The sequence below is a fragment of the Littorina saxatilis genome, unplaced genomic scaffold (genome assembly GCF_037325665.1).
Source record: "Littorina saxatilis isolate snail1 unplaced genomic scaffold, US_GU_Lsax_2.0 scaffold_596, whole genome shotgun sequence".
Taxonomy (NCBI): domain Eukaryota; kingdom Metazoa; phylum Mollusca; class Gastropoda; order Littorinimorpha; family Littorinidae; genus Littorina; species Littorina saxatilis.
The window spans coordinates 65,001-80,195 of NW_027128353.1; the positions used below are offsets into that span (position 1 = coordinate 65,001).

Here is a 15,195-nt window from a genome sequence, read left to right on the forward strand (position 1 = left end):
GTCTGTGTGTGTGTGTGTGTGTGTGTCTGTGTGTCTGTGTGTGTGTCTGTGTCTGTGTCTGTGTGTGTGTGCAGAGCGATTTAGACTAAACTACTGGACCGATATTTATGAAATTTGACATGAGTGTTCCTGGGTACGACATATCCGAACATTTTTTTCTTTCTTCCGATAAATGTCTTTGATGACGTCATATCCGGCTTTTTGTAAAAGTTGAGGCGGCACTGTCACACCCTCATTTTTCAATCAAATTGATTGACATTTTGGCCAAGCAATCTTCGACGAAGGCCGGACTTTGGTATTGCATTTCAGCTTGGTGGCTTAACAATGAATTAATGGCTTTGGTCATTAAAAATATGAAAATTATAAAAAAAAATGTTTTTATAAAACGATCTAAATTTACGTTTATCTTATTCTCCATCATTTTCTGATTCCAAAAACATATAAATATGTTATATTTGGATTAAAAACAAGCTCTGAAAATTAAAAATATAAAAATTATTATCAAAATTAAATTGTCCAAATCAATTTAAAAACACTTTCATCTTATTCCTTGTCGGTTCCTGATTCCAAAAACATATAGATATGATATGTTTGGATTAAAAACACGCTCAGAAAGTTAAAACGAAGAGAGGTACAGAAAAGCGTGCTATCCTTCTCAGCGCAACTACTAAACCGCTCTTCTTGTCAATTTCACTGCCTTTGCCATGAGCATGAGCGGTGGACTGACGATGCTACGAGTATACGGTCTTGCTGCGTTGCATTGCGTTCAGTTTCATTCTGTGAGTTCGACAGCTACTTGACTAAATGTTGTATTTTCGCCTTTCGCGACTTGTTTCCATTTAGTCAAGTTTTGACTAAATGTTACAACATAGAGGGGGGAATCGAGACGAGGGTCGTGGTGTATATGTGTCTGTGTGTGCGTGTGTGTGTGAAGAGCGATTTAGAGTAAACTACTGGACCGATCTTTATGAAATTTTACATGAAAGTTTATGGGTATGATATCCCCAGACGTTTTTTTCTTTTTTGGGATAAATGTCTTTGATGACGTCATATCCGGTTTGTTTGTAAAAGTTGAGACGGCACTGTCACACTCTTATTTTTCAATGAAATTGATTGAAAGTTTGGCCAAGCAATTTTCGACAAAGGCCGGACTTTGGTATTGCATTTCAGCTAGGAGGCTTACAAATTAATGAATGACTTTGGTCATTAAAAATCTGAAAATTGTAATTAAAATTAGTTTTTTTTTATAAAACGATCTAACATTACGTTTATCTTATTTTTAATTATTTTCTGATTCCAAAAACATATAAATATGTTATATTCGGATTAAAAACATGCTCTGAAAATTAAAAATATAAAAATTATGAAATTAAATTTTTGAAATTGATTTAAAAAACAATTTTATCTTATTCTTTGTCGATTCCTGATTCCAAAAACATATAGATATAATTTGTTTGGATTAAAAACACGCTCAGAAAGTTAAAACGAAGAGAGGTACAGAAAAGCGTGCTATGCAGCTCAGCGCAACCACTACCGCGCTAAACAGGCTCGTCAATTTTACTGCCTTTTGCACGAGCGACGGACTACGGTCATTGTGAACAAATGCAGTGCGTTCAGTTTCATTCTGTGAGTTCCACAGCTTGACTAAATGTTGTATTTTCGCCTTACGCGACTTTGTTTTCTTCTCTTTTTGTAGATTTTTGTTTAAACATGTATAGGCTTTACATTACAGTACATCACATAGACAAGGGGACAATTACAACACTCAGGGGGTGGTCATGGCTTGGTGGTCGCAGTATCACAAATCTATACATACATATAAATAAAAGAGAGTGTATGTCTGTCTGTGTGTGTGTGTGTGTGTCTGTCTGTCTGTGGTTGCCATACCTCAGAGATGGCAAAAGATAAGCACAAGATATTGTGCATGCACACTGCCCTGGACCCACACATGTGCACCTGGGTTTTTAGTTTCTCAAGACATTATAACCTTCCTCGGATAATGACCCTCCCCATCTATCAATACAGTCTATATAGTGCAAGGGAGGTAAGTCATGCTTTGTCACCCACGGAAGGGAGGTAACTCTCATCAAACCAGTATACCGTGTCATTCTTAAGGGTTACCCCCCGCCCGCTATCATCCCGCCGCCCCCCCCCCCCCCCCCCCCCCCCCCCCGTAGTTACCGTCTGATCGAAGCACGCATACCTCATGAGTGAGCGCGTCATACCTTTTTGAACAGGGGAGAGAACTCTGTAAATTCTCGTGATCTTTCACTGAGGCGATCGTTTCGTAAACATTATTCGCGATGATCTGGAAGGCAGGGAGGGGGAGCAGGGGGCAGGGTTAGTGAGATATATAACAAGACCAATCCTGATGACGCTTTAAAAACATGGTATTCTACATTTCGCGAAGTTTTAGATAAACATGCACCTAAAAGGTCAAGAAGAATTAAGTATTCATATCGGCCAGGGTGGATCACTCCTGAAATTATAGAAGCCCAACATTACCGAGATTATCTATGCCGGATCGACCGCCAATCTGAAGAGTACAAAACACAGAAAGCAAAATGTCAGTATATGACTCGACAGTCAAAAAAGCAGTTCTTCGAAAACATTCTTAAGAAAGGCAAGAGTTCCAAGGAAACATGGAAAGCCATTAATCTTTTAACTAATAAATGTGTAAAGACCACATCATGGAACGAAAACGATATTTCGCCAGATGAAATTAATAATCACTTCTGTTCAGTTGCAAGTAAAGTAATAAAAACTGACAAATCCGATGAAAACAATTTACCCATTTTGCGCAAGTACTGTGACACCAAAATTAAATACGAGGCACAAGTTATTCCTTTTTTGTCAGTCTCCAAAGTATGTAATTCTCTAACTCACTTGAAAGAAAGTAGCACAAAGGGAACTGATGAAATAGACAGCAACATTCTTAGATTATCAGCCCCACATATAGCGGAATCACTAACGTATTTTTACAATCTCTGTATTGAAAAAAGTGTTTATCCCAAAGCTTTCAAGGAAGCTAAAGTGATCCCCCTCTTTAAGGCAGGTGATAAAACAGATCCCTCAAATTTTAGACCGATATCCGTTTTACCAGTATTGTCAAAACTACTGGAAAAACATGTCAATGACCATATTATGATATACTTTACATCAAACAATTTGTTTCATGAAACTCAGTCTGGTTTTAGACCTAAACACTCGTGCCATACGGCATTGACATAACTGGTGGACTCTTGGTTATCAAAAATCAACTCTAATAAGTTATGTGGAGCACTGTTTATGGACTTTGCAAAGGCATTTGATGTTATTGATCACGCCCTCCTTTTGCGGAAACTTTCCATTTATAGACTACCACAGCCCACACAGGCTTTTATAGCCTCTTTTTTGTCGGGAAGAACACAAAAAGTTACCTTTAACAGTTCGAGCTCTGAAGCAATGCCAATTGTATATGGGGTCCCACAAGGCTCGGTCCTCGGACCTTCATTATTTTCTGTCTACATCAATGACTTACCATTACACATATCCTCTGGACAGTGTGATATGCTAGCTGATGATACTACTATTCATACCTCAGGTGATGATATTACTTCTGTAGTCGACACACTTCTGAAGTGTGTCGATGATGCTGTAGAATGGACGCATTTAAACCACATGTCTCTCAATCCAGAAAAAACAAAGTATATGCTAATTACTACGCGTCAAAAACGACAAGTCATGTCGGAACCAAAGAAGTGCATTTCTGTTGATAGTCAGCTGATAAACGAGGTTAGTGAACACAACATTTTGGGTGTAACTATTGACAACAATCTAACATGGGGCCCTCATGTAAGTAACTTATGTAAATCTACAGCAAAAAAAGTTCACCAGTCTGCAAAGATTAAACATTTTCTAAATTTTGATGCGCGCAGAACATTTTTTCAAGCGCATGTGCAGTCTGGAATAGACTATGCATCAACCCTTTGGGATTCTGCAAGTGATGCAGCTTTAAGACCCCTAAAATCTTTGCACAGACGCGGAGTAAAAGTTGTTCTGCTGAAAAACAGCACCCTCTCTAATCATGACTACAAAAAAGCTGAAATTCTTCCACTTTCATCCAGACTAGCGTTTAACAAGGCAAGGTTTATGCATAAAATAGTTCTTGGACATGTACCAGACTATTTAACTAAAAGAATATTATTAACTGAGACTTCATCAAGCCGCACGAAGAAACTAAATGTTCCCCTCCCTAGAATTGACTTGTATAAAACTAGTCTGGCATACTCAGGTCCATTTCTGTGGAATGGTTTACCAGTCTCTCTCAGACAGCCACTTTCTGTTGCCAGTTTTAGAAGACATAATTTTTTTGTATATGCTTTCATCGTCGTGTGGCACTTAATGCCTCGATCAGGTACTGCTGTTTGATAAGTACATGAAGATCTACTAATAGAATCATTTCAGTTAAGTTTTTGTTTCTTGTTTTTTTTCTCTCTCTGTTTACGTTGTTCTCTTCATGGATTGTGCACATACATTATGATTATGTGTACAATGTGTACATGTGTGTGTGTGTGTGTGTGTGTGTGTGTGTGTGTGTGTGTGTGTGTGTGTGTGTATGTGTGTATGTTTGTGTGCGTGTGTCTGTGTGTGCGTGTGTGTCTGTATGTGCATGTATGTCTGTGTGTGTCTGTGTGCATGTGACCGTGTGTGTTTTAATGTATACCATTACCAATGACCATGTTGGCATGTATGCTATGAACATTTTTTTTCTCTCTTTGTCTGATTTAATAACCATGTTTTTATGTTTTTGCTTTGCTTCTTCTTCTGCTTTAATATTATGCACTGCTTAGTTAATTCCCTCTTGGGCGAGGGCTGGATGAAAAAAGATCTTTGCTGTATCTACTCCATTACCCTCGAAAAATAAAGTTGGTTCGTTCGTTCGTTCGTTCGTTCTCTCTCTCGCTTTCTCTCTCTCTCATCTGACTCTTGGCACACAGGTCAAAGCAGAGGTTGACTTGAGTGCACGTGTACCTGTTGGGCGCAAAGTAAGAATCCGGGGCAGAGTTGGAATAATCGGGATTTCCCGAAACCTCATTTGATTTCCAACAAAGCGCCGCATTTCCGGAAACGAGCTGCCTCGTTCTAGAAATGGCAACCCTTCGACTGGCACAAAAAAGTATACCCTTTTCACAGGTCATGAATAAGGTATATGAAAAAGCAAGGTCTTATACAGGGGAAGTCTTGAATTGGGGGTGTGGGGGTACACTGTGTAACAATTATCTCAGTGACACTCAGCGCATGCAGCTAGCTTGTTGCTGCTGTCTCGACTGATCTATTTTGAACACAATGATTTTTTTTTTCTCAGAGTAGAGTGTTAGTTTGCTACAACAGGCTGAAATCATCTTTAATTTGAATCAACATTTTGCAACAATCAATCACGTCAATATAGCGCACAGACTTGCACATTACGTTTCAAGAGCCTAGATTACCATGCATGCAGTGACAAGAGCCTACTCAATAAAGGGACGTAATGCTGTCTCTGCAGCCCAGAGAGACTGTGAGTTTAATATATAATCAGTTAAGACTGAGTAAAAAAAATATTACAATCGATAGTTACCAGTGAAACTGAAGTTATATCGGAACACTCTTGTTGTGTTTTTGTTGTTGTAAAATGTAAGATCTGAAACGTTAAAAATTACGTAAAATTGGTGCGTTTTGGTCGAGCGGGATGGGTCGTTGAACTGTGTTGTTACAACCCGCCGAAGTTATCAAAAGTGTTTTTGCTTTTTGTAATTCGGTTGGTTTGGTGCGTTATACAATGCATCTGCTTTTTCAAGACTAAGCATTGATCACATAGGCCATCATGACTTGTATCATTTTACATCGCATTCTAAGAAAGAGCAGAATTCTCACTATGCGCGCGATACATTTCTAGAATCGCGTAGCGCAAAGTTGGAATTCCTACAATGGCGGCCATTGTTAGAATTCCAACAAAGCGCAGGTCATTTCCGGAAAAGCGCCGATGACGAGATGGGTCGCAACATACCTAGGAGGGGGGGGTGATTTCTTGAATTAGCTGAGGGCGGAAGGAAATCGCTCACCTTCCACGTCCAAAACGTAGTGATATTGACACGCCAGATTAGTGCGGTAGCGTATTGAGCTAAGCAGGAAAACGCGCTTTTCTGCCGGTATTCTTGTTAACTTCGCAATTTTCGGGAAACATCCACTTTCACTTTGAGACTGTTCTGTTTACATTCGACACTATCAAAACCACTTTGCAATACTGAAATAATTTTTTCTGTGTTCGAAAGCTACAGCCAATCGTTATTATGTCCCCTTAGGTACAGTTTTATAACATTATTGGCACATGTAAACAATAGGAATTAATTAATGAACGCTACGAAAAGGGCAGCCTTTAACCTCCCTGTTGTCACTCAGCATTTTTTTTTTTTATTCTCATCCACACTTTCAGCACTTCCCCCACCCGCCCTCCCTATCTCAGATGTAATTTGTAAATGACGTTTTCAGCCTTCAATCCACTATTTAACATAGTAAGTCAAGCTTTTCAAACCAAATTAATAATTGCTTTGATGTTTTGCTGATGTTCAGTTTATTATTTAATAAAGATCTCATGGTTCAAAATTTCATATGTTTTTTCAAAAACGTGCGTGTGTTCCATTTCAAACTAACCTCACTGATGTGAACTCCATTATTACTGTCACATCTGTTTTACAAATTACACCCATAATCCAAACCAACGCGCAAACACACACACACACCACAACTACACACATATGTACTCGTTACCATTAGCCAACGCTCGTCACAACACTGTCAGTCTCAAGTCTAAATAATAATAGTATAAATCATAACTAATTTTCTTCACACCATCATAGACATAATGTTGCTTCACATGTTCTTTGTACAATCGTTGGTTTTCACAATAAATATTGCATTACTGTAATTGTCTTCTTTTTCTTTTACAATATCTTTCCAAAAACAAAACCCAAAGACCACACAAGCTATTTTGCAACCTACTCCTATCTCTGGTCTCTCTTCCTGGGTACAATGGTACCTAAGACTTACATTCAAATGCTTACATTTCCATGCTACCCACATTGTCAAAATACCAATAATTATTCAAAACAAATGTTAACTACTACCTAACTTCATTTCAGACCCACACCCATTATTATACACACATTTCACATTTAAACCATTAGTCGGCCCCCTGTCGATATTTATCGACTAAGTTCCTTGTCCACATTGGAATAAGATTGGAGAGGTTTCTGAGAGAGGGGAGAGCAGAAACACCCGGGCGAAGCCGGGCCTGACTGCTAGTATGTACAATAAAATGAACCTGTGGGGTTACATCAAAACATGCATATACAAGCGCCAATCCTTGTAAAAATGTATCTAGTGTATTATTCTTAGCTGCGTTGTACTTTTCCCAAATTAATCTTTGCTTAAATTTCTATTAAATGTCTGAAAATGAGTGATCCTTTTGTTCATTTTGGAAATATATAATTATGTGGTGTTTGGCACAAACTACAAACACATCACAAACTTTATCGGTGACTTCATTGTTTGCCACTTCGTGTACTTTAGTCCATTGAGCATTACAACTACATTTACGGAATGAATCGAGCTTCAACAACACTCACGGCGAGCAGAGGTACTGGACATACGACGAGTTGAGGATGACCCCCTCGCTGGCCATACGGTTGAGAGTCGGGGTGATCATGGCGGGGTTGTGCCAACCCACATCGTTCCAGCCTGACCATGACAACAGTGTTTCAAATCAAACCAAATCAAATCAGATCATTATAATCAAATCTAATCTAAATAAATCCAAAAACAAAAAGACTACCAACGTTCCAAAATTCAAAATCAAAAAACAAGAAAGGTAGGTTGTTTGAACGTTTGTTATTGACAAAACAATACATGCACATTATATTTCGACCCAACGGTCTTTTAAGTGAACAAACAAACACATATTCACACAAAACTTATCTTGATAGTTCTATCAGTTTACATTGTTGTGTGTGAATATCTGTTTGTCTGTTCACTTAAAAGACCGTTGGTTCGAAATATATGTGAATGTATTGTTTTGTCAATAACAAACGTTCCAACAACCGAACTTTCTTGTTATTGATTCCAAATATAATCTAAGTATGTGAAATGAACTATATTATTTTAAACATGATACATTACAGTGGTGGTGTATACAACTACAAACACACCACTACATCAGTATAAGCATTGCGTGCTTGCCTCTCACGCTGAAGGTCGTGGGTTCGATCCCAACCGGGGCGAATACAAATACCTGAGTGTTCCGAGCGCTCTCCAGTCCACCCAGCTGGGAATGAGTACCTGACCCTATTAATGGGGCTGTCACACTATTCACGACTTTTTTCCGTGACCTTTCGGATTTGATGGGGGCTGCCATTTTGTTCTCATCTCCTCAGTGTGTTCCGGTCTGAAACCGGTTTAAAACACCACTAGGCGGAAACCCCAAAACAATGACGGCCGCCTTTTTCGAAATAACATTTTCAGAGATTGTACACAAAAACAACGCCCGAACGGAAAGACAGAATGTGTCTTTCGCTAGATTGCAAGTCAGGCTTTTCACTTTTCCGATGACGACAACCGCTGAGAGTGAAGAAACGACGCTGTTTGACTTCAAAATCTCCAGTCGCAGACGACCTTCGCTTTCGCAGTACAGTCTATAGGCAGGTGCAATGTTACTCATTTTGATCAGCTCGTTTACGTATATTTTTTGCATTCAGATCAATTAGAATGATTGGAATCAAAGCAGGAATAACTTCGGCATGCAAATGCATTTATTTGGCGAAATCAGTACAGCAGTAAGCTAGATTCAGTTTTTCCCTTCAGTTTGTTTGCGTGACTGAATTTTGTCTTCAAGAATGTACCACTTTCTTGATTTTGATTGTTTGTTCAGCTCATTGGCACGAAATGCATCTTGCAAAATATCAATTTGTTGAATGAAAACGGAATAAGTGACATTCTAACATTTATCTGCTTGCAAAAACAATCGCAAGGATAGATCTATCTGCTTCATTGACAGAGATGTTCATTGAATTTAAAAAGCATGACTCGGTTTGCAGGCTCTCCGATTAGATCTATCTAGTGTTTGTGTTCTTAGATTTATTGGCCATGTGGGCTGTTTACGATCATAACACTGTGTTGGTTTGTGCTGGTGCAATCTGCAGATCAAAGGGGATTGACCACATGGTGATGCAGTGATCAATGCAACTTGTGTTCACCACTCAATGCCTTCTACCAATCTCAATGGCAAAACGAAAGGTACAGTAACATGCTTGTGATTTCACATTATGTAATGTCTCTGGCGATCAACATAGTTTTTAACTCTAGTCTAACTGATCATGCTTATTACTATTAGTATTCAATTTCATACGATATATTCTCCGCCCCAGCTCCACCCTCACCCCATAGCACTGCCAATCAGCCTCTACACTACAGTCCAACAACAACGACACCTCTAAAAGCCCCCCCCCCCCCCCCCTACCCTCCGTGCAACATATGGTCATAGGGAGTACTCTAATAGTTCCAGAACATACCCGACCACACTCATACACAGGGTACTGACAAAGGAACCTTTTTTTCAGTCTCCATCAGGGCTGTCACCTAATATATGCAGACAGGTGTAACGGACGTTTTAGCAGCCACTGTACCACACATGTCTTAAGGTAAATATAGGTATGTTAGTATATTTACAAACTGTTCACTCTGTTGGTTTTTCTTGCAGCATTTATTCAGAAACTCTGTAAATTGTGGCAATAACATATGCAGACGTTCAACTTATTATTGAAGAAATAGAATCAAAATTGGTTTATTAAGTATTTGAATTTTGATCATGTGATCAGAGAAACAGTTTCTTGAACTGCTAAGCTACAAGTACAAGGACAACAACATAAACAGGTGACTGTAGACTCAGGCATTGGGTTTTTTTTTTAATATGCACAGCAATGTTTACTCAGTACTGGGGGGGGGGGGGTGGATTTAAAGTGTTCTTTTGGCTTCCAGAGAGGTGCTACGCCTGTTTAAGATTGAAATAAAATGGTAAGGGTTATCACAAAACAGCAAGGATAATGTTGCATGCCTGTATTTTCAGTTTGAGTTTAAAAAAAAAATTAAATACTAGTTTTCTGATTAGCTATAACTATAATTCACGTGAGAATATTATAAGATGCTACCTTTTTTTAATTTTTTTTTATATAAGATTAGCTCATCGGTCGATGCTTAGATCTAGAAAAACACCAGCTCACTTTATGGGGATTTGAATAGTGCTGTTTCATGAGTTCCAGATCTAGACTGACAAGGTAGTACAACATTTATTTTTAGCTTGCAAAATTGAACTTGCCCTGCAGTCACCTTAAGTCGAACTGCTTTCCCTGCCACCGGGTGCAGCAGATTGGCTACAATGTCTTTAATCGAAGAAAGTTTGCATTCTTGTCCGAGTCAATGCAGCCCGCTCGAAAATTACTTCCCTTGGACGCGTGACGTCAGCCGCGGAATCGGCCGGGTTGAACGGTGCTCTCTTTGTGCCGTGTAGTGGGCGCAATCGGGTTGTCTAGTCAAGCCCTCAAGCATACTTCACGGGTAGGTGAAGGGTGACTTCTCCCAGGCCAAAATTTCGCAGTAAAAAACGGAGTTCATAACATGTCTTCCGTCCCCCTCCTGCTTTTGTTCCACTTGAACCCTGTTTTTGTTAAACTTATTGGCAGATATTGTCACGCGTCGAGGAACACAAACACACACACACAAACACACTCACACACACACACAGACAGATACACACACACACACACACACACACACACACACACACACACACACGTGTTATCACACATATACACAGACACACACGCACATACGTGTTATCACACACACACACACACACACACACACACACACACACACACACACACACACACACACACACACACACACACACACGATAACCATCACAAACACAGTTTGACAAATTCATCTTTGATTTTTTGCGGCCGAACCCCCCTCCGCCATTTTCCACACTATATCCACTGTTTCATCTTTGTCTCCGTCTCTCTTCCCTTTATCTTATCTCGTCTATCTACTTGAGTGAGTAACTGAAGATGTATTATCATCATCTCTTTCCTAGATTTTCCCACCGACAGAGTTGGCTTTTGTCTTGAATTCAGTACCTCACACGTACACGGTAATTGGTGTGACACCTCAAGCGGACCTTCTTCATAAGTGTACAGTGTCTGCTGACAAGGGACACGAGGGTCTGTGGTTGAGCAACTTTATGGTTTAACCGGGTGGACTGGGGGAGTAGCAACAGCATGTGAACCACTTTAGAAATGACTTGTAAAGGTTGCAGTCGGTCAGATCAAAGAAGAGAAAATGGGAACGTGGGTCTTGAGAAGATACCACCATCATAATACTTTACTTTGTGCAAGAATCAATCACGCGTACAGCATTACAGATGTCCAGCTGTAGTCTACATTGTACTGTAAACTTCACAGCGGCCTTATCGGCTTCCTTGAGTGACGTCACAGCAAGGCTAACGCTGCGGCGTCTTTCTTGTGCTGACAGAGTTGTCGGTCGCGGATTTTGAGTCGTTTCGGCCTGCCAACTGCTTCGTTTTTTTGCGGATTGTGAGAACTAGCAGAAAGTTTCACGCATTTTAATGGTTTCAAACTAATGATGAAAGTGTCTTCTTCTTTGACCAAATCAACAGTCTTTAGTTGAATCAACTCGGAAAACTCTTAAACGCGTTTTTGCACGCGACTCAGCGCATTTTTGAGACCAGGCAACCCGACAGCTGCCCTTTAAACAAGAAATTCGCGCTGAAGTGTATATAGATCATATTCAGCTCCGCTGTTTTCGAGATGCATACATACAATTTCGATTTGGTATTTCACCCATAAACACTCACAAATGCCGCTATCGAACTGACGTTGTACCGGGCCTTTTGATTTGCCCTGTATGCAGAGAGGACGTGGAAGACGAGAAACATGTATTGTTTGTATGCAAAGGATATTGTGATTATAGACTTGATGTCAAAATATTAAGAGAAAAAACCCAGAGTGAAGATGCGAACAGTATTATACGTGTTATGTCTGTAGATAAAGGGGATTCAGTGGTGCATGTGGCCAGATTCTTATATCGTGTTTTTCAAAAAAGGAAAAGTTTTTTGGACTAGTTACCCAATGTGGAACAGGTGAACGAGACGGCGATGGTTATACATAGTTTGTGCCATGGAATGTTAGAGCAGGTTTGATTGCAAATAATGTATGCTGGTGTAGTACACTTGTGTTGTTGTTGTACCTACTGACATTGTTGATTTTTGCGCTGGAAATGTGTGTATGTTAGAGAGAGACAGAGAGAGAGAGAGAGAGAGAGAGAGAGAGAGAGAGAGAGAGAGAGAGAGAGAGAGAGAGAGAGAGAGAGAGAGAGAGAGAGAGAAGGAGAGAGAGAGAGCTAGAGAGTTTGTGCCGTGGAACGATAGAGCATGATTGAAAGCCGATAATGTATGTTAGCACTGTAAACTTGTTTGTCGTTGCACCTATCCATATTGTTAATTCATGCGCTGGATATGTCTTTAGGTTTAAGAGAGAGAGAGAGAGTGAGAGAGAGTGAGAGCGTGCGTGCGTTCGTGTGAGTATATGTTAGAGAGAAAGAGATAAAACCGGGTGATTGTCCATAAATACAAACACACGGCATGTATTACTGACCCCCCCTCCCCACACCCCGTTGAAATGAACCTTGTGTGTTTAATCAATAAAATGTCTTACGCCTTACGTCTTACGTACGTCTCTCTCTCTCTTTTTCTCTCTCTCTCTCTCTCTCTCTCTCTCTCTCTCTCTCTCTCTCTCTCTCTCTCTCTCTCTCTCTCTCTCTCTCTCTCTCTCTCTCTCTCTCTCTCTCTCTTTCTCTCTCTTTTTTTTCCCTGAAGGGGGGGCCCGGGCACCCTTCGCCCCCCCCTAAATCCGCCACTGGAGCGTTTAATTATACACAAAACCAAACATACATAATGTTAGTAATGAACACTTATTGATATCTCTTTCTTGCAAAAGCTCACGGCGATGATCACAAAATGAGTATGTATGTATACTAGCTATGAAACAGTGTTCAAGCATCGCACAAACGATACATTGGCTGGGCATTATATACACTTTCCGTTTCCCACCCTTTTCGCATTGTAAACATGACTTTTAAAGCTGAATTCATTGACAACGAACGTAAAATGTATCTACAGAATAAATACGTGCACAAAGCAAACGAGTACCCCAAAAAACATACAAGCAAAAACATCCGAAAATAACGACAATGACAATGCCAACACAAACTCCTGTATAGTCTTAAACAATAACAATAACAATAACAGCACTTTATTGTCCATTAAAATATTACATAAAAATGGAAATTTTTCTTCGGCACACCCTGTCTGCCTGTAAACGATTATAACAACAATTGTATAGGACGACACACATAAAACATAAAACATAAAAGGGATACAATCAAATATGATATTGCACTATGTAAATTTACCCTCTCATATCACAGGAGTTGGGTTTCACAGCCGAGTAATCACATTACAAATATTTCCCACACACCTTCACATGTACACATTGTTTGTTTTTTCCCAGCCGACCAGCCTCTACGTGATGCGAGAAGAATTTAAAATGGTGACTGCAGAAGGCAGGAATGACTTTTTAAACTGGTTTTTGCGTGCCAAAGGGACCTTATAACGTTTACCTGAAGGGAGAATTTCGAAACAGGGGTTGAGAGGATGGATCGGATCACGGACAATTTTGAGAGCTTTCCGCTTAATGGCAGCTTCGTAGAGACTGGTCAGCTGTCGTTGGGGTTGCCCAACAAGCTTGCTAGCCGTCGCAACAATGCGGTGGAGTTTAGCTTTGTTTTTAACATTTGTGGTACCATACCATGTCACAATGTTAAAAGTCAGTATGCTTTCAATCAAACTGCGATACACAAGTTCCATAACACTTTGATTGACATTAAAATATTTAAGCTTCCTGAGAAGAAAAAGTCGCTGCTGAGCTTTCTTATAAACAGCATGAACATGATCACTAAAAGTCAGCTTATTGTCAATTGAAACCCCAAGATATTTGAAGGTTTCCACAAGTTCAACTTCCTTGTCGCTTATTCTCACTTTTTGGGGACCACAATTATCACTCTTTCCTCCAAAAATCATTTCTTTTGTTTTGCCTACATTCAACTGCAAGAAACTGGACTTGAACCATTCATTCAGAAGATCAACTTGGGTAAAATACTTTGACAAAGCAAAGTGTTACTCACCCAAATCGTCAGCGACGATAAAGACAATGTGGGGCTGTTTGGCTCCATTGCAGCCTGCTACACTCAAAACAGCAACAACCAAAGTGAGTACAATCATTGTTCCAGAACTACGGACTCGACACACCTCTGCCATAAACTTTGCAGACTGAACGATCTACACGTCTGCAAGATCCAAGTAAGGTTAAAATTGATCAAAGCATCGACACACAAAAACTCCTCTGTTATCAGTGGAATTGTGTGCAGTCGGTTGATAAGCTTGTCCTTCAAAATTATTGAACTAATAACAAGGCCAAGTATCTGTTTCGGGTGAAGAATTAAGCACATGTTAAAATAGATCAGGTTGAATAATGTGCAATCGATTGACGCACGTGCACTTCAGAATGATTTAACTAATCACATGACCAAGTATCACATATTTGTACATGTATTATCAACGTGCTAAGATTACGAAGGCCGGTAATATGTTTTAATCAGTAAGGATAATCTGAGTTAGTTATGCAGCGGTGTCAAACGATCATCAGTCCGTTACGAACACAATGCATCGTTCGGAAGTATCCGACTCGTATTCCAAGTCAGGAAATAACTGTTCCGTTTAAACACGGTATATTTCAATACCGATCACAAACACAAATACAATTTGTGTGTCCATTGCCTGTTTTTGTTGAGCGAAAAGAGTCAGTCTGACATGGCACAGGTGTAGGATTGAACCATTGTAGACATGACCTGAAGATAAGCTGTAAGATGATCGATTTATTCAAAATAGTTGCGGTCGACTTGCAGCAGGCGCCGGAGAGTGTGTGAGTGTGGGGGGGGGGGGGGGGGGGGCATGTCTTCCACATGTCGGAACGTCGTGTTAAGGGG

The 15,195-nt window shown here is 39.9% G+C and overlaps 1 protein-coding gene and 1 long non-coding RNA gene across 2 annotated transcripts in view; one reads left to right on the forward strand and one right to left on the reverse strand.

Annotated features, from left to right (window-relative positions):
• Nucleotides 1-14,513, reverse strand: part of LOC138956710 (arylsulfatase B-like) — a 41,079-nt gene extending 26,566 nt beyond the window's left edge. Inside the window, exons 1-2 of the mRNA XM_070327997.1 lie at nt 14,335-14,513; nt 7,647-7,758 (exon numbers count right to left, since the gene is read on the reverse strand). Of these exons, the coding sequence (XP_070184098.1) occupies nt 7,647-7,758; nt 14,335-14,467 (245 nt within the window). The 5' untranslated portion in view covers nt 14,468-14,513. The remainder of the gene's footprint in view (nt 1-7,646; nt 7,759-14,334) is intronic.
• Nucleotides 8,658-9,711, forward strand: LOC138956709 (uncharacterized). Its single transcript, XR_011452764.1, has 3 exons — nt 8,658-8,714; nt 9,216-9,309; nt 9,633-9,711. It is a non-coding gene; the product is annotated as an uncharacterized lncRNA (long non-coding RNA).
• Nucleotides 14,514-15,195: the final 682 nt, after the last annotated feature.